The 17335-nt window shown below is 32.6% G+C and overlaps 4 protein-coding genes across 4 annotated transcripts; 2 read left to right on the top strand and 2 right to left on the bottom strand.

Annotated features, from left to right (window-relative positions):
* Positions 1-734: 734 nt before the first annotated feature.
* Positions 735-3140, top strand: LOC129915714 (glucose dehydrogenase [FAD, quinone]-like). The gene is made up of 2 exons (XM_055995373.1): positions 735-1159; positions 1218-3140. The coding sequence occupies exons 1-2, from the start codon at positions 1018-1020 to the stop codon at positions 2924-2926; spliced, it is 1851 nt and encodes a 616-aa protein (XP_055851348.1). The 5' UTR covers positions 735-1017; the 3' UTR covers positions 2927-3140.
* Positions 3141-3398: 258 nt separating this feature from the next.
* On the bottom strand, positions 3399-5540 carry LOC129915318 (glucose dehydrogenase [FAD, quinone]-like). The gene is made up of 2 exons (XM_055994806.1): positions 5272-5540; positions 3399-5213 (listed from the first exon to the last, which is right to left on the bottom strand). The coding sequence occupies exons 1-2, from the start codon at positions 5411-5413 to the stop codon at positions 3472-3474; spliced, it is 1884 nt and encodes a 627-aa protein (XP_055850781.1). The 5' UTR covers positions 5414-5540; the 3' UTR covers positions 3399-3471.
* Positions 5541-9754: 4214 nt separating this feature from the next.
* On the top strand, positions 9755-12845 carry LOC129915897 (transient receptor potential channel pyrexia-like). The gene is made up of 11 exons (XM_055995596.1): positions 9755-10005; positions 10063-10255; positions 10372-10530; positions 10594-10740; positions 10798-11060; positions 11123-11389; positions 11729-11890; positions 11952-12024; positions 12087-12223; positions 12300-12393; positions 12459-12845. Exons 1-11 carry the CDS (start codon positions 9865-9867, stop codon positions 12563-12565), a joined length of 1743 nt encoding a protein of 580 aa, XP_055851571.1. The 5' UTR covers positions 9755-9864; the 3' UTR covers positions 12566-12845.
* Positions 12846-13939: 1094 nt separating this feature from the next.
* LOC129915059 (glucose dehydrogenase [FAD, quinone]-like) lies at positions 13940-15881 on the bottom strand. The gene is made up of 2 exons (XM_055994518.1): positions 15740-15881; positions 13940-15676 (listed from the first exon to the last, which is right to left on the bottom strand). Exons 1-2 carry the CDS (start codon positions 15879-15881, stop codon positions 13941-13943), a joined length of 1878 nt encoding a protein of 625 aa, XP_055850493.1. The 3' UTR covers position 13940.
* Positions 15882-17335: the final 1454 nt, after the last annotated feature.

Raw genomic sequence — 17335 nt, 5'->3', positions numbered from 1 at the left:
AAAAAACGAATATAAAAATGAATTAAAAAAATTACAAAGCTATTAAAAACATTATTATTATTTGTATTATTTAGTAAGAGCAATTGAAAATAGGTCCGCAAAAACAATGGGATGAACATTGTTTTGTGAGAAAAAAAAAATTCGGGTGAGTATAATTTTTTTCAATTTTGGTTTACAGCTGTGGTGAGTTAAAAAATATATTTTTTTTTTTTTTTTCGGAAAAAACTAAAAAAATTTGGAAGTTGTGAGATTTCGAGAAACAAAATTTTTAAAAATGAGGCTTTGAGAACAAAATTTTTGAATGCGGTTTTGCATAGGTATGGGTAACCCGAACGAAACTTATGTTTCTGTATAGTCGAAAAACGATCTATGTAGTTCAGTCAATGGGGAAAAATCTAAAAAAAGTTGTGACGTCAGCAAAGTTTGGATGCAGTATTGAAGAGGGGTTTATCCGGAGTATAAATCTCAGTTTGCGTATTGTTTAGCCTTGTGGGGAGTCCGTCATTTTGAAAAAAACACGTTAGTCTCACTAACTCGAGAACGAAAAAAAAACAATTAAAATGGGACATCCTGTATACCGTGCGGTTCATACTTTACTTTCGGTGTAAATAATAAATTAACCGTATATTCTGGCGCGTGTTATTTATTTATTTAAATATTTTTTATAAGAAAAGAGTCAGATATTTTAATGAGTTTATTGTCATTTACTCATTTTTGTGTGTTGATAAGGTTCAAGGCTGTTTGAAAAAAAAAAATGATAAACATTAAAAGGTGTTAATTATACCTATAAAGGGCATACAATTTAAAAAACTCATCTCATTTGTTCTCTAAAATCTATCTAATAAGTATTATCAGTACGCCATCCCATACATTTTTATTCTGAATGAAAAGCACATTAACAACAAACTTCTTGATAATCTAAGATCAAATGAGAAACAATTAACTCTTAATATTGTGAATTTTTGTTTACATTAGAAGTTTGTTGAAAAAAGAGTCTAAAAAAGTTTTTTCATAAATATGTTGAAAATTGGAAGCTTCATACTATCGTCCGCGTTACTTTTTATCGGTCTTCAAGTGATTGTAACTGAAAATCCTTTTGACTCCGTCTTTAAAAGAGCTGCCGAGGAAGACCAAAGAGATAAAAAAAAATACCAATATGGTAAAAATAAATGTGTGAACTTTGTTTTCTTTAAACTTTCATTTAATTTTATTTAAAGTGCCACCGAATAATACAATCTTTGATTTTATCATTGTCGGCGGAGGTTCAGCAGGATGTTTGTTAGCCAATCGCCTGTCAGAGAATCCCAGATGGAGTGTTTTATTGATAGAAGCTGGAGGCAATGAAAATATCGTTCATGACATGCCAATTGTGGCACCCAATTTACAAAAAACTGAGTCCGATTGGCAATACCAAACAACACCTCAGGAAAATGCTTGTTTTGGAATGCGTGACAGAAAATGTTCCCTACCCCATGGGAGAGCACTCGGAGGAACTACTTCCATTAACTTTATGACCTTTACTCGGGGCAATAGGCGGAATATAAATATTTGGGTTGAGTTTGGAATAGACCTGAACAACTTCTTCATGAATTTAGAGGATGAATATTTGTCCCCTTTTCACAATCGAACTGGGGAATTGAGTGTAGAGTTTGTCGAGTTCAGAAGTAAAATAGCAAAGTATTTTGTGAAGGGCGCCCAAGATGCAGGACTCAAGTCTGTAGATTATAACGGCTATTCGCAATTAGGTGTTTCCTTTGCCCAAGCAACTACGCGAAATGGACACAGAGCTAGCTCATCCAAATCTTTTATTGAGCCTATCCGGTACTCAAGGAAGAACCTTCATGTGATCAACTATTCGACGGTGATAAAGATAAATATCGATCCAAAAACTTTGACAGCGTATGGAGTTGAATACGTTTACAGGGACATAATGTATTCTGTTCGATCAAGAAAAGAAACAATACTATCTGCGGGAGCATTGCATTCTCCTCAGTTGCTTATGTTGTCCGGTGTTGGAACGGGAGAGGACCTTGAACGTGTTGGAATACCACAACTTGTTGAACTTCCTGTTGGCCAAGTTCTATACGATCAAGTAACACATTTTGGACCTGTTTTCACAACAAATACCACTGGATCGACATTGTTTGGAAATACTATCACTCAGAAAGATTTGGATCAATATTTTGCTGGAAGTGCTGCCACAAGAATTTCTTCGACTGCAGGATTTGAAGCACTGGCATTTCTTCGAACTCGAAACTCACGAACACCCACAGATGTACCAAACATAGAAATAGCAATGGGTGCTTTTGGTTTGGCGAGTGATGGTGGGACGGTTTTTAAGACAGCTGCAAACTTTCGAGATGACATTTACCAAAAAGCTTTTAGCGAACTAGAAAATCGTGACCATTTTACAACCATTCCTGTGCTTTTGTATCCAAAATCTAAAGGAAGTCTTTGGTTGAGAGATCGAAATCCATTTAGCCCTCCAGAAATCAATCCAAACTATTTGAAGGAACAAGAAGATGTTGAGTTTCTCTTGGAAGGTATAAAAGAGGCAATTCGAATTGCAGAAACACCTTCAATGCAAAAGATCAATGCAACGTTGTGGAAGAGGAATGTTCCAGGATGTGAACATTTGAAATTCCGTACCGATGAATATTGGAGATGTTCAATTAGAGTGTTATCTTACAACTTTTATCATTATATTGGAACGTGCAAAGTGGGACCACACACAGATCCAACGGCAGTTGTAAGTCCGGAACTGAAGGTTCGTGGTGTGAGAAGACTGAGAGTTGTGGATAATAGTGTTGTGCCGACAATGCCAGCAGGACATACAGCTGCTATTGCACTTATGATTGCCGAAAAAGCAGCTGATTTAATTAAACAAGAATGGGAGCAAAATTATAAAATAAATGTAGGTAAATAAATTAATATAGTAAAGTACGGAAATATGTAAAATTATTTATATTCTCTGATAAATAAATAAAATGTCTTCTTTTAACTAAGAAGTATGTATTTAATTTTCTTTAAATTAAACAAGTATTCCAAAATGGCAATTCTAGCCAATCTAGCTATATGTCTAATTACTCTTAGACAACTCGTGCGTATGAATTAAAAGTTATAAGTATGTCCTTTTTTAAAAAGACACAAAGTTGATAAATAATTTTATTCAAGTCGCGAACAAAATTTCCTTCTTATTTTAATAAAAATTTAGATGTATTCTTCTTCCGAAGTTCCTTAAAATAAACTCTGTAACTTTGTATGCCTTTTATTTTATTGGTCTATTCTTGAAAATACAAAATAAGAAAAAAATGATAATTTATAAAAAAAGCCTTGTATAAATACAATCAAATATAATGAATTTTTTTTTCAACTTTTTAAGTTTCAAATTTTGGGTCACTTTTCAAAACTTTTAAAAAACTGAGGCGCGTCACTTTTTGAAAACTGACGCGCGTCATTTATTTAAATCATTTATGTATTTATATTTATTTTATAATTTTGCTCCCATTCTTGTTTAATTAAATCAGCTGCTTTTTCGGCAATCATAAGTGCAACAGCAGCTGTATGTCCTGCTGGCATTGTCGGCACAACACTATTATCAACAACTCTCAGTCTTCTCACACCACGAACCTTCAGTTCCGGACTTACAACTGCCATTGGATCTGTGTGTGGTCCCATTCTGCACGTTCCAATATAATGATAAAAGTTGTAAGATAACACTCTAATTGAACATCTCCAATATTCATCGGTACCGAATTTCAAATGTTCACATCCTGGAACATTCCTCTTCCACAACGTTGCATTGATCTTTTGCATTGAAGGTGTTTCTGCAATTCGAATTGCCTCTTTTATACCTTCCAAGAGAAACTCAACATCTTCTTGTTCCTTCAAATAGTTTGGATTTATTTCTGGAGGGCTAAATGGATTTCGATCTCTTAACCGAAGACTTCCTTTAGATTTTGGATACAAAAGCACAGGAATGGTTGTAAAATGGTCACGATTTTCTAGTTCGCTAAAAGCCTTTTGGTAAACATCATCTCGAAAGTTTGCAGCTGTTTTGAAAGTCGTTCCACCATCACTTGCCAAACCAACTGCACCCATGGCTATTTCGATATTCGGTACATCTGTCGGTGTTCGTGAGTTTCGAGTTCGGAAAAATGCCAATGTTTCAAATCCTGCAGTGGAGGAAATCCTGGTCCCAGCACTTCCGGCAAAATATTGATCCAAATCTTTCTGAGTGATAGTATTTCCAAACAGTGTCGATCCAGTGGTATTTGTTGTGAAAACAGGTCCAAAATGTGTAACTTGATCATAAAGAACTTGGCCAACAGGAAGTTCAACAAGTTGTGATATTCCAACACGTTGAAGATTCTCTCCCGGTCCAATACCGGAGAGCATAAGTAACTGAGGAGAATGCAGTGCTCCCGCAGATAATATTGTTTCCTTTCTAGAATGAACAGAATACACTTTGCCCTTATAAACATGCTCGACTCCTAAAGCTGTCAAAGTTATGGGATCAATAATGATCTTTATTACTGTCGAATAGTTGATCACATGAAGGTTCTTCCTTGAGTACCGAATAGGCTCAATAAACGATTTGGATGAGCTAGCTCTGTGTCCATTTCGTGTAGTTGCTTGGGCAAAGGAAACACCTAATTGCGAATAACCATTATAATCTACAGACTTTAGTCCTGCATCTTGGGCGCCCTTCACAAAATACTTTGCTATTTCACTTCTGAACTCGACAAACTCTACACTCAATTCCCCAGTTCGATTGTGCCACGGAGACTGTTCTAAACCTTTCAAATAAGCCCCTTCTGATTTCATGTAGTAGTGAAAAACCTCTGGGAAAGACCATCCATAGTTTCCTAGTGCAGCCCAATTATAGTAATCTCGCATATTTCCCCGAGTATAATACAAATAGTTTATGGAACTGGATCCTCCAAGTACCTTGCCATGAGGAAGGGAACATTTTCTATCACGCATTCCAAAACAAGCATTTTCCTGAGGTGTAGTTTGGTATTGCCAATCGGAATCAGTTTTTTGTAAATTGGGTGCCAGAATTGGCATGTCATGAACGATATTTTCATTGCCACCAGCTTCTATCAATAAAACACTCCATCTGGGATTCTCTGAAAGTCGATTGGCTAACAAACATCCTGCTGAGCCTCCACCCACAATGATAAAATCAAAAATGGAGTTATCTTTTGGAACTAAAAATAAAATTAAATGAAAGTTTCAAAAAAAAAAAAATTCACAGATTTTTCTTACCATATTGTCTTTTTTCTCTATCTCTTTGATTTTCCTCGGCAGCTCTTTTAAAGACGTAGTCAAATGGATTGGCTGCCTCAATCAGTTGAAGACTAATGAAAAGTAACGCTGACGATAGTATGATACTTTCAACGGTCTTCATATTTATGTTAAACTTTTTTTGACTCTTGGTTCAACAAAAATCTAAAAGTAACATTCACAAACAATAAAAATTTCTACTTATTTGATCTATGATTACCAAGAGGTTTGGTGTTAATTCGCCTTTGATTTGGAATAAAAAATGTATGGGATGGTGCTCAGATAATACTAATTGGATAGATTTTAGACAGCTAATGAGATGGAATTTAAATTGTATGTAGCTTTTAATTAATACCTTTTGATGTTTATCATTTTTTTTTTTCAAACAGTTTTGGCACCTTATCAACGATTTGTTGACACACAAATGAGTAATGATAAAGTCATTAAAAAAGTCATTGGCTGTTTTTTTTAAAGCACGAGACTAAGTAAATAAATAAACACGCGCAAGATTATAAGCTTAATATATTTACTCCGAATTGATGTTTTTTTGGTGAAATGTTTGTTTTAAAAAAGTACTTATTATAGGTACACTGTATATTATACAGGGTGTTCCACGAAAAAAAGATACTGCTGATAGTTTACCATATTACAAATCTTAGGTACTACAATTATTATTCACATTTGGTTTCTTATTATTTGTTTAAAGTATCGTATTAGCAAACTCTTCAAATCGTATGTTTTTGGTTATTAGTTATTTTATTAGTCAGGTTGTTTTTCTGTTTTGCAAAAATTAGCAAAAAAAATTTTAGGTTCCTATACAATATACCTAAGAAGAAGTAAACAAATGTGCTAACTTTACCAAAAAAATATCCAAGAAATAGCATAAACAAAGATCTAAGAGTGTGTTTTACTACTTTTGAACTTTTTAGTATTTGTTTTAATTTTTTTAAAATGTTTTTTCATTGAATACGAACAGTTTTACATATCCAAGAGTGAACATCTTTTTGATATCAATTTAGGTAAATTTCTAGCTTACGGTTTTAAAAAAGAAATTTCTATAAACGCATATTCTGTCCCCCATTTTGGAAATACCATTTTGAAAAAATAAAAGTTGGAAGATTTTTCGTATTTATCATACTAATATGCTTCAGTGTTCTAAATTTCATGACTTTTCGTCATGAAATTATGCTGTGTACATGATTTTTGACGTCATATAGCACCAAATGCACCACTGTGCGGCGAGGAGAATGATAAATAGTCAAAGCCATCTTGACCGACAGATTTTTCAATCTTCAGCGAGTTCATGACTTTCACTGATTGTGTCAACTTCATTTTTTAGGAATTTTGCATTATTTCGACAAATTTCAAAACGCCAAAAGTCCGGAAGTCCTTAACCAATTTGAACAATTTTTTTTTCTACTTAATATTTAGCTCATAAAAGATTTATCTAAAGCTATTATATTGGTAAAAATAATGCGTTATGGGGGTCAATTTTTTTTTTTCTTAAAATACTTTTTTTTTTAATTTTCAAGTCGGGCCGAACTGGAGTCAGAAGATATTAACCGATTTTGATTATTTCTTAAATCCTTCTTAGTCTTCCACATTTGCAACATTTCCGCGCTATTAGGATTTGAAAAAATAAGTTTTTGACCCACCCTAATAGGCATCCAAATCTACTTCCCCTACTTAAAAGCTATTTAAAAAGAGGTTGTCTGTCAAGCCGGTTTACGGACGATGAAAACAGGTTGTGTGCTTTTGTTTAAAATGAGTCAATTGAAGCGTTTACTTTTTTCAAACAATCATAATTTACAAGAAAAACCTAAAAAAAATACCTTTTTTATTTATTCATTATATTAATTTTTTTATTTTAAAAGCTTACAAAAAAAATTATGCAATTTAAAAGCCAAGTATTTCCTTTTAAGAAAAAAACCATTTTTAACCCCTTGTAACCCAACATTGTAAATTTTAAAATTACTAATGTCAATCGAAAGGGCTTTAGCTATAATAAAACACGTATTTTTTAAAAATTCAATAAATTCATTATTTGCTTAGTTATTTCGAAATTTATGCAGTAAAAAAAAAAGTTTAAATAATTTATTTTTGTATATAAATGCAAAAATTCAAACAAAAAGCTATCTAATATTTATTTTTAGGCGCATTCCTAAAATCCAAAAATAAAACCCCGTTAGTTTATGCACGAAAAATATTTTTTCTGAATTTCGTAGTTTTTACATAAATTTGCTTGTTTTCCAAAAAAGCCAAACTTTCTACATTAACTGCCAATTAAAAACTATTGGTGCTATTTATTAGAAATATGGCGCATTATTTCGATAAAGCAATTCTTAAAGATTATGTAAGAAGCTTTAAAAGTATAAAAATATGTTTTTCACAGCTTTTGCGCGATCTTTTTCGGTTTGTTACAGAAATGTCACATGGGGCTACAAGGGGTTAAATTTTTACAATGCGCAAAAAGTATATAAGTAAAAATTATAATTTATTGAAAACAATCATTTCCATCAAAAAAAGCAACAATAAAAACATGCATTTTTATCTTCTCACGTCATTAATTCCATTTTTTCCCTTAAAACCTATAAAAAATGTTATACCATCTGAAAAATTATTGTCTTAGCTTATATCGATCAGGTCTATGAGACATCTACAAAAAGAGCTAGAAGTTTTCTATGGAATCAAGTTTTTTGTTTGACAAAATATAAAAAATATATACCATGTGTAACCTTTTTATTTCACCTTTCATATGACGTACCAATCTCATTTTAAAGATGCCTACAAGAGAAGTTAGAATTTTTTAAAGTCAACCATGTCGAATTTCCAGACTGAGATTACGGTACTTCCCACATTGGTGGCTGTTCGGGGGGCAACAGGTCTCCACTGGTGTTTTGAGGTTTTTCGCAAGTTTCTTGATTTAGCATTGTGTAGCTTGTAGTTAGTCTACCGTTATGTGTGATATACCAAATGAAAGGTAATTGTATCAGGATGCTCATAAATAAAATTTCTATCTGCTCTTGGTCAAAATTTATAACCTGTTGAATTTGAAAAGTTTATTTTACCGTTATCTCAAAATTGTGTTTACGAAAATGATTGAAACTTCGCACACATATAGTCGTAGTCATTACTCAACTAACTTTATTCATATATCTATTAAAGAAAAAAAGATAAAAATAAAAAAACGATGAAAATCGGTTAAAAACGGTCAAAAAACGTGTTTTTTAAAAACTTGTTTCTTCCGTTATTCAGTCAAAACTCACTAAACGATTCCAAGTTTTTGCACATGTATGCATAAGGCCAAAACCTACGTATCCTAAAGAGTTTGAACGCTCCAAAAAAAGCTAAAAAACAAAAATTACCCAAAAATACCCCTAAAAAACTAGGTGTTTTTCAAAAATTCATATTTCGAAACGCAGAGTGTTGGAAAAAAAATCCGTATCAGACCCTCATCCTCATCTTTCACCTGGCATCTTTAGAATCGTCAAAAAAATTTCCTTTACCCAAAATCGTCATTTTGTCATAGCCCCAACACGTGTACAACAACACGTCAAACAAAACGTTATAGCTTAGTTTCAAAATTTTTTATAATTTTTTCTTAAATGCAGTTATTCTTAAATTAATCTCATCTATCTATAGCAAAAAAAAATCAATTCTCTACGACTTCGTGTTTAGATTTTAGCCCAAATTTCATCTTTCCGTTTTACCCCTGTTTACCCTATAAATTAACTGAATTTTTAAAAATCCTTCATTTAGATTAAGCTTTAGGTTATTATCTTTCAATAAGCTATAGAAGATTTTTGTATCTCTAATAGTTTATTTTTAATTGAAATTTTTGCCGCACTGCGAAAGTGCGAGAGTGTAACGTTAAAAAATGGCTTCACTTTTTTGTGGTGGCTGCCATGGTTCATCGATTTATAAGACGTTATCACGTCAAAAAAAAAATCCAAAAAACAAATACCACAAAATTATATGTATACAAACCAACCATGAAAATGAAATTGCTTCTCTAATAATGCGCAATGACAAGTGAGAGATGAAAGTCATCGACAAAATTTGTTGCAGACTTCTATCTTATAAGACATCAAAAAACAGTCATGGAAAAATCTTTTTGGTTTCTATGAGATAAAAGAAAATTGGTCTCCAAATTTGCCGCTCCCAATTTCTGCCTAGATATTGGCAAACAGAGATATGATTATGTATTATATTGTTATTTTTTGGACAAAGGTTTTTATTTACGAAAACGCCTGATGGAGAACTAAATGCATGAATAGAAAATAAAATGCTATAATAGATTCTTACTTAAAATTAATAAAATACTTGTGAATAAAAATGAATGAATAAAAACACAAAAAAACATTGGTTTGACCTTTTTTTTAAATTAAAACCACACTTACAAGATAGAAGAATTTTCTTTGAGGTTACTTAATAATGAATTGATAAAACTGTTGATAAAATGTTACATGCTTGTGTGACTATATTGACATTGAGAATAATGTTGGTATAGTTAAAAACGAACATAACTTACTAAATAATCGTAGTTTTCAATGATGAAACAAGTTGAACATTAAAATGAGTAATATTATTTCTACCACCTTATTTTTCCTTACAGAGAAAAATGGTATCTATAAGCACGTTCGCTCTGTCAATTGTGATTTGAATAAACTTTATGAAGAATTTTTTCATTTAATTTCTAAAAGAGATCTAATTCAAGTAAGTGTCAGTATTTTTTATTATTTACTAAAATTTAATATAATTCCTATTATAAAGTGCATTCGAATGCTAAGGAAGATAGACGATACTCATACATTTTTAAACCAGCTAACTTTTATTTGTGACTCAAAATGTTGTAATACAAATTGTATAGCCTTAAATCTATGCCATTTGGCTGTTTTAAATGACTGTAAAGAGATCCTTGAAGAATTACTCAGACATGGAGGTGATTTGAGTCGTAAAACTGTTGGTAAGTTGTTCGTATTAAATAAGTTTTTAATATGCAAGTGGCTCACTATAAGTGAGCCACTCGGGAAGAAGATATTAGAAGAAAATATCAGAAAATTGAAAAAAACTTATTTGCAGGAGTCACAATATCAGAAAATCAGAAATATTTTCTTGAAAAGGATTCGGTAATCGATCTTATAATTCGACGTTTCAATGAACCTGTTGAGTATTTCAAGGATTTATTTGATAAATATATTGAAAATTCAGAACTTGGTAGTTCTTATGAATTTAAATTTGGTAATTAAAAGCCTTTATATCGAGAACCACAGAGTGAATATTAATGATATTTTGTGTTTCCAGATTTTTCCATTTTATGTCCATCTTCTGGCACCAAAAAGGATTATCCTGGAAAATATGATCATCAAATGTGTGTTCTAAATCAAATTGTAAATTCTTTTAATGGTGTTTACAGTCCTGAGTGTATTTTTTTGCAACATCCGCTGATTGGTGAGGATCAATGCTTAATAAATTTCGAACATTTTTATTCAAAAATCCAAATTTCAGAAGTGTTTTTGACTTGTAAATGGCGACATTACCGAAGATTCTTTTACATTTTGGTAGCAATGCATGTTTTGTTTGTGGTATTTCTATCAGCTACTGCTACATTGATTGTCAGGAATTATGAAAAGTTATCTGAGATTCAGGAAACCGTAGCAACAAACACATATTTGGACGTTGAAATAGCTCAGATTTTGCCTTTATTAAAAACCCTTAACATTTTACTAGTTTTTGTTGGTTTTCAACTTTTTTGTCATGCAATAATCCAGGTAAGTTTTCAACCTTCATTAAAAAAAAAAAAAAATAAAATTGATTTCTTTTGAATCTAAAGGCTTGTTTTATACCACTACGAAAACTTATTTATGAATTTGAAATCTTATCGAATCTTTTGACTTCAACTTTTGCGTTAATCAACTGTATTTACGGGTTTATTCAACCTCTGATTTGGCAACTTAAAAATCAATTTCAACTAATCTACTCGCTAAATAGTTTGATTATTTTACCAGCATGGATTAATTTGATGTTAATAATTGGACGGATACCGAGTCTTGGATGTTATAGTCTTATGTTTACAACTGTTTTGAAAAACTTTCTGAAGGTAGGTAATTTGTTTATTATTGGAACAAGTTCGGGACACATTCGGGACACGTTCTGGACACGTTCAGGGCACGTTCGGGGCACGTTCGGGACACGTTCGGGACACATTCGGGACACATTCGGGTCGGGACACGTTCAGGACACATTCGGGACATATTCGAAACACATTCGGGACACGTTTGGGACACGTTCGGGACACATTCGGGACACGTGCGGGACACGTTCGGGACACTTTCGAAAGACGTTTATTAGCAAATATTTTGATTTTTTTAAATTCATTTAGTGTTTGTTTTTATTTAAATTTCAAAATACATAATTAACTTTAAAATAACGTCTTTAGGTGATGATGTCCTTTATATTTCTGATAGTTGGATTTGCTATGAGTTTTTCTCTCATCTTTCCCATGTCAGAATATTTCAATAGTCCTTTGAGAGCAATATTAAGAACTACTGTAATGATGATGGGAGAATTTGAATATTCACAAATGTTTTCACAAAATACAGTAAGAACAACATTGGTTTCCATTCGTAATTATAATAATTAAAAAAATAATAATATTTCAGGCTGGAACATCAAAATTTATTTTTGTTTTATTTGTTGTTTCATGTAGTATAATTTTGATGAACCTTACTCAAGGTATGAACTTTGTAATTTTTTATCAATATAATTAATTTTTAATTTTTGCACTTACAAATAAGGCATAGCTGTAAAGGACATACAAATTCTTCATGAAATCAGCCAAACGATACGCTTGGAAAAGGAAACTCGATTTTTATATGAGTTTGAAGCTATTTTCACCCAAAAAATCATGACCTCAAACCGTATTTTAAGAAAAGTAAGAATTTAATATTTTAAAAATATTTTATAATTGGTATTTTCTCAAAAAAAAAAAAAAAAAAAAAAACTTTTAGATCAAAAACCGATTGTATGACTCAGGTGCTATTGATACCATTCTTACTATATCAAAAAAGAACCGACGACATATTATTTCTAACGATTTATTTTGTAAGTCAATTTAAAAATTTATTGTTTCAATGTTTTATTTATTTCTAAATTTTCTATACTCTCAGCCAAGTTGATTCAACGTTATAAGCCCACAAAAACAATATGGAGTCGAAAACTTTCATATCCCAAATTTTATTTTAAGTGCTTACCAAATCGATTTGATGTGTTGTAAATAAGTTTCTTAAAATATAAACGACCAAAACGAAGATTTTTACTGTAAGAAGCTTTGTGAGGGATTGTGAATTGGTGGACACTATTTTGCTGGAAATTATATTACAAAATCTATTGACGTTCCTGACTTTATAGTAAACGTTAATTTAAATAATATTTAAATTTAAGGTCTAAAACCAAGCTAAATTACGAAGAAAAAAAAAATGTATATCTTTTCTTTATATTAATTCAAACAATAAATATCAAACCCAACATAAGCTCAGTAAATTGAGATTTGTGACATTCTTAATGTAAGATTACGAGGGTTTTGCAAGAAATATATTTTTTGTTAATTTTTAGTAAACAAAAAACCCAGAATTCAATGAATTCAAATGAATAAAATTCCTTTTAAGGAACAGAAAATAACTTTTTCTAACATTCAAATGAAGAGGAAATATTATTTTTTTTTTAAATTTTTTATTGCACATTTTCATTGTATTTTATTGTACATTCTTTAATTCGAGAAACATTGTAAAGTGGAACGGAATTGGTTGTTTTTGTAAGAATTTCATTCTGATTTAAACTGTCACTCGATATTTCGATCTCAACAAAAACATTAATGTTAAAAAAAAGAGCCAAGTTCTCCTATGTTGGAATTCCCTACTAACAATTTTACTTCTATAATGCTTTACAGAAGTAACATTTGCATCTGTAAAGCTTTATAGAACCAAAATTGTTTGTCGGGTTATGCTGGCTTAAAAAGTACTGAGATGTAAAAGTGTACCAAGTTCTCAAATTTGGGTTCAAATTCGTATCAATAAAATTTTGATTGTTCTCTTGACAATTTTTCTTTTAATTACCGATTTTTAAAGTTATTTCAAAAATTGCCAAGTAAACAATCAAAATGTTATTGATACAAATTTGAACCCAAATTTCTAGCATCTTTGGTGTGGAAGTTAGAGGCGGGTCGAAAATGGCCTGAGTTGTTTCCTGTAAATAAGGGTGTAGTGCCAAAGTTGCTAGAGAACTTGGCTGGGCACTACATTGCCCCTTGATGCGAGATTCAAAGAATGCTTAGCAATTGTACAAATTAATTAAATGAAAAACAAGTACCTCATGTTTTGAGTACTCATACGCCACAGTGAACTGACTGTTTTTGCATTTACATTTACATTTTTTTTACAAAAATAGACCAAGTTAATAAGATATGTATATTTTACCAATATTTGAAATTTATTTTTTTTTTAGGATAGAGTCAATTAAAACATCTGAAAGCATTTACATACTTATACGAAACATTATTGAATTTAATGACTGATGGAACAAATTTTAAACAATTAAACAATTTTTTTTTTATTTCGTAGTGTAGCTACACAAATTTTTTCAAGCACTTAATTTTAATCAATAGAACAACAATTTGGCTCCCATTCTTTCTCAATTAAATCAGCTGCTTTTTCCGCAATCATAACTGCAACCGCATATGTATGTCCTGCCGGCATTGATGGCACAACACTATTGTCGACAACTCTCAATCTTCTTACACCTCTTACCTTAAGTTGTGGGCTAACAACTGCCATTGGATCTCTATCTGGTCCCATTTTACACGTTCCAATGTAGTGATAAATATTGTACGATAAGACTCTAATTGAACATCTCCAATAGTCATCAGTAGCGAATTCCAAATCGTCACATCCCGGAACATTACGTTTCCACAAAGTTGCATTGATCTTTTGCATTGAAGGTGTTTCGGCGATTCGAATTGCCTCTTTTATACCCTCCAAGAGTAACTCAACATCTTCTTGTTCTTTCAAAAAGTTTGGATTAATTTCTGGAGGGCTAAATGGATTTTGATCTCTCAACCAAATATTGCCTTTTGATTTCGGATATAAAAGCAAAGGAAAGGTGATAAAATGATCACGGTTTTCCAATTCGCTAAAAGCCTTTTGGTAAATGTCATCGTGAAAGTTTCCAGCTTCTTTAATAACTTTGCCACCATCACTTGCCAAACTAACTGCACCCATTGCTATTTCAATATTTGGTACATCTGTGGGTGTATCTGAGTTATGGGTTCGAAGAAATGCTATTGTTTCAAATCCTGCAGTTGAGGAAATCCTTGTCGCTGAACTTCCAGCAAAATATTGATCAAGATCTTTCTGAGTGATTGTATTTTCAAGCAATGTCGATCCAGTGGTATTTGTGGTAAAAACTGGTCCGAAATGAGAAACTTGATCATATAGAATCTGACCAACAGGAAGTTCAACAAGTTGTGGTATTCCAACACGTTCAAGGTTCTCTCCCGGTCCAACACCGGACAACATAAGCAACTGAGGAGAATGCAATGCTCCCGCAGATAGTATTGTTTCTTTTCTTGATCGAACAGAATACATTATGTCCCTGTAAACATATTCAACTCCATACGCTGTCAAAGTTGTGGGATCAATATTTATCTTTATCACCGTTGAAAAGTTGATCACTCGAAGGTTTCTTCTAATCTGCCGGATGGGCTCAATGAACGATTTTGCTGAACTAGCCCTGTGTCCATTGCGAATAGTGGCTTGGGCAAAGGAAACACCTAATTGTAAATAGCCGTTATAATCTACAGACTTGAGTCCTGCGTCTTGGGCGCCCTTCACAAAATACTTTGCTATTTCACTTTTAAATTCGACAAACTCAACACTTTGTTCTCCAGTTCGATTGTGCCAAAGGGACTGTTCCAAACCTTTCAAATGCGCCCCTTCGGATCTCAGGAAGTAGGGAAAAACCTCCGGGAAAGACCATCCATAGTTTCCTAGTGCAGCCCAATTATCGTAATCCCTCATATTGCACCGAGTATAATACATATAGTTAATGGAACTGGATCCTCCGAGTACTTTACCATGTGGAAAAGAACATTGTCTATTGCGCATTCCATAACAAGCATTTTCCTGAGGTGTAGTTTTGTATTGCCAATCGGAATCAGTTTTTTGTAAATTGGGCGCCAGAATCGGCATGTCATGAACGATATTTTCATTGCCTCCGGCCTCTATCAATAAAACACTCCACCTGGGATTCTCTGATAGTCGATTGGCTAACACACATCCTGCCGAACCTCCGCCGACAATGATAAAATCAAAGATTGTATTTTTCAGTGGCACTTTAAATAAAATTAGATAAATTAAAATATAAAGTATATTAAAGTTCATAGATTTATTCTTACATTCTTGAGTTTTTTCTCTATCTCTTTGATCTTCTTCAGCTGCTTTTTTAAAGACAGAATCAAATGGACTGGCAGCTTTGACAAATTGAAGACTTGTAAGAAGTATAGCTGATGAAATTATTAAGCTTCCAACAGTCTGCATATTTGTATGCTAAACTTCTTAAACCCTAGGCCTAATAGTCGGAGAGGCGACCGTCGAGTTACTTAGCTCATAAGGTTAGAGGTTAAAATTGGTGTCAAATGAAAGATAAATTGATACTGAAAATAAAAAAATAGGGTTGCCACTTCTAAAATGGGAACTTCCATGTGGCAACCCTATTTGAAAGGAAAAATTGTCACATAACTAATACATTCATATCTTTGTTATTTGGCCAGATAAAAGTTTTTTTTTAAATGCCAAACGAAAGTCAAAATATTAAAAAAAAATAATAAAATAATATAAAGAACGTAACCCTACAAATGTGGCAACCCCATTCAAATGAATACAACACTGACAAAAATCTTCTTTGCAGAAAACAGTATAACTTTTTATGCACTAGAAAGCTAAACTATACGCCATATTTTAGATAATACTCCCTTCTATCTAAAAAATGTCGGGTGCCACCTCGCAAATGCAGACAAGTACTCGGCAACCCTACTCAAATGCTAAAAAACGCAAAAATCACTTGTTTTTTGGCCAAAGTGTATAATATTTGACCGAGTTAAAGGCTGTAAAATACATCATGTTTAGCTAAGACTCTCTTCTATCTAAAAAATGTCGGGTGCCACCCCGCAAATGTAGACAAGTACTCGGCAACCCTACTCAAATGCTAAAAAACCCAAAAATCACTTGTTTTTTGGCCAAAGTGTATAATATTGGCTAGAGTTAAAGGCTATAAAATACATCCTGTATAGCTTAGACTCTCTTCTATCTAAAAAATGTCGGGTGCCACCCCGCAAATGTAGACAAGTACTCGGCAACCCTACTCAAATGCTAAAAAACCCAAAAATCACTTGTTTTTTGGGCAAAGTGTATAATATTTGATCGAGTTAAAGGCTGTAAAATACATTATGTTTAGCTTAGACTCTCTTCTATCTAAAAAATGTCGGGTGCCATCCCGCAAATGTAGACAAGTACTCGGCAACCCTACTCAAATGCTAAAAAACCCAAAAATCACTTGTTTTTTGGGCAAAGTGTATAATATTTGATCGAGTTAAAGACTATAAAATACATCATGTTTAGCTAAGACTCCCTTCTATCTAAAAAATGTCGGGTGCCACCTCGCAAATGCAGACAAGTACTCGGCAACCCTACTCAAATGCTAAAAAACCCAAAAATCACTTGTTTTTTGGGCAAAGTGTATAATATTTGATCGAGTTAAAGGCTGTAAAATACATTATGTTTAGCTTAGACTCTCTTCTATCTAAAAAATGTCGGGTGCCACCCCACAAATGCAGACAAGTACTCGGCAACCCGAGTACTTGTCTGCATTTGCGGGGAGGCACCCGACATTTTTTAGATAGAAGAGAGTCTTAGCTAAACATGATGTATTTTACAGCCTTTAACTCGATCAAATATTATACACTTTGGCCAAAAAACAAGTGGTTTCTGCGTTT

Source organism: Episyrphus balteatus, chromosome 3 (assembly GCF_945859705.1).
Source record: "Episyrphus balteatus chromosome 3, idEpiBalt1.1, whole genome shotgun sequence".
Classification (NCBI taxonomy): domain Eukaryota; kingdom Metazoa; phylum Arthropoda; class Insecta; order Diptera; family Syrphidae; genus Episyrphus; species Episyrphus balteatus.
This window is presented reverse-complemented; position numbering and strand designations above follow the sequence as displayed.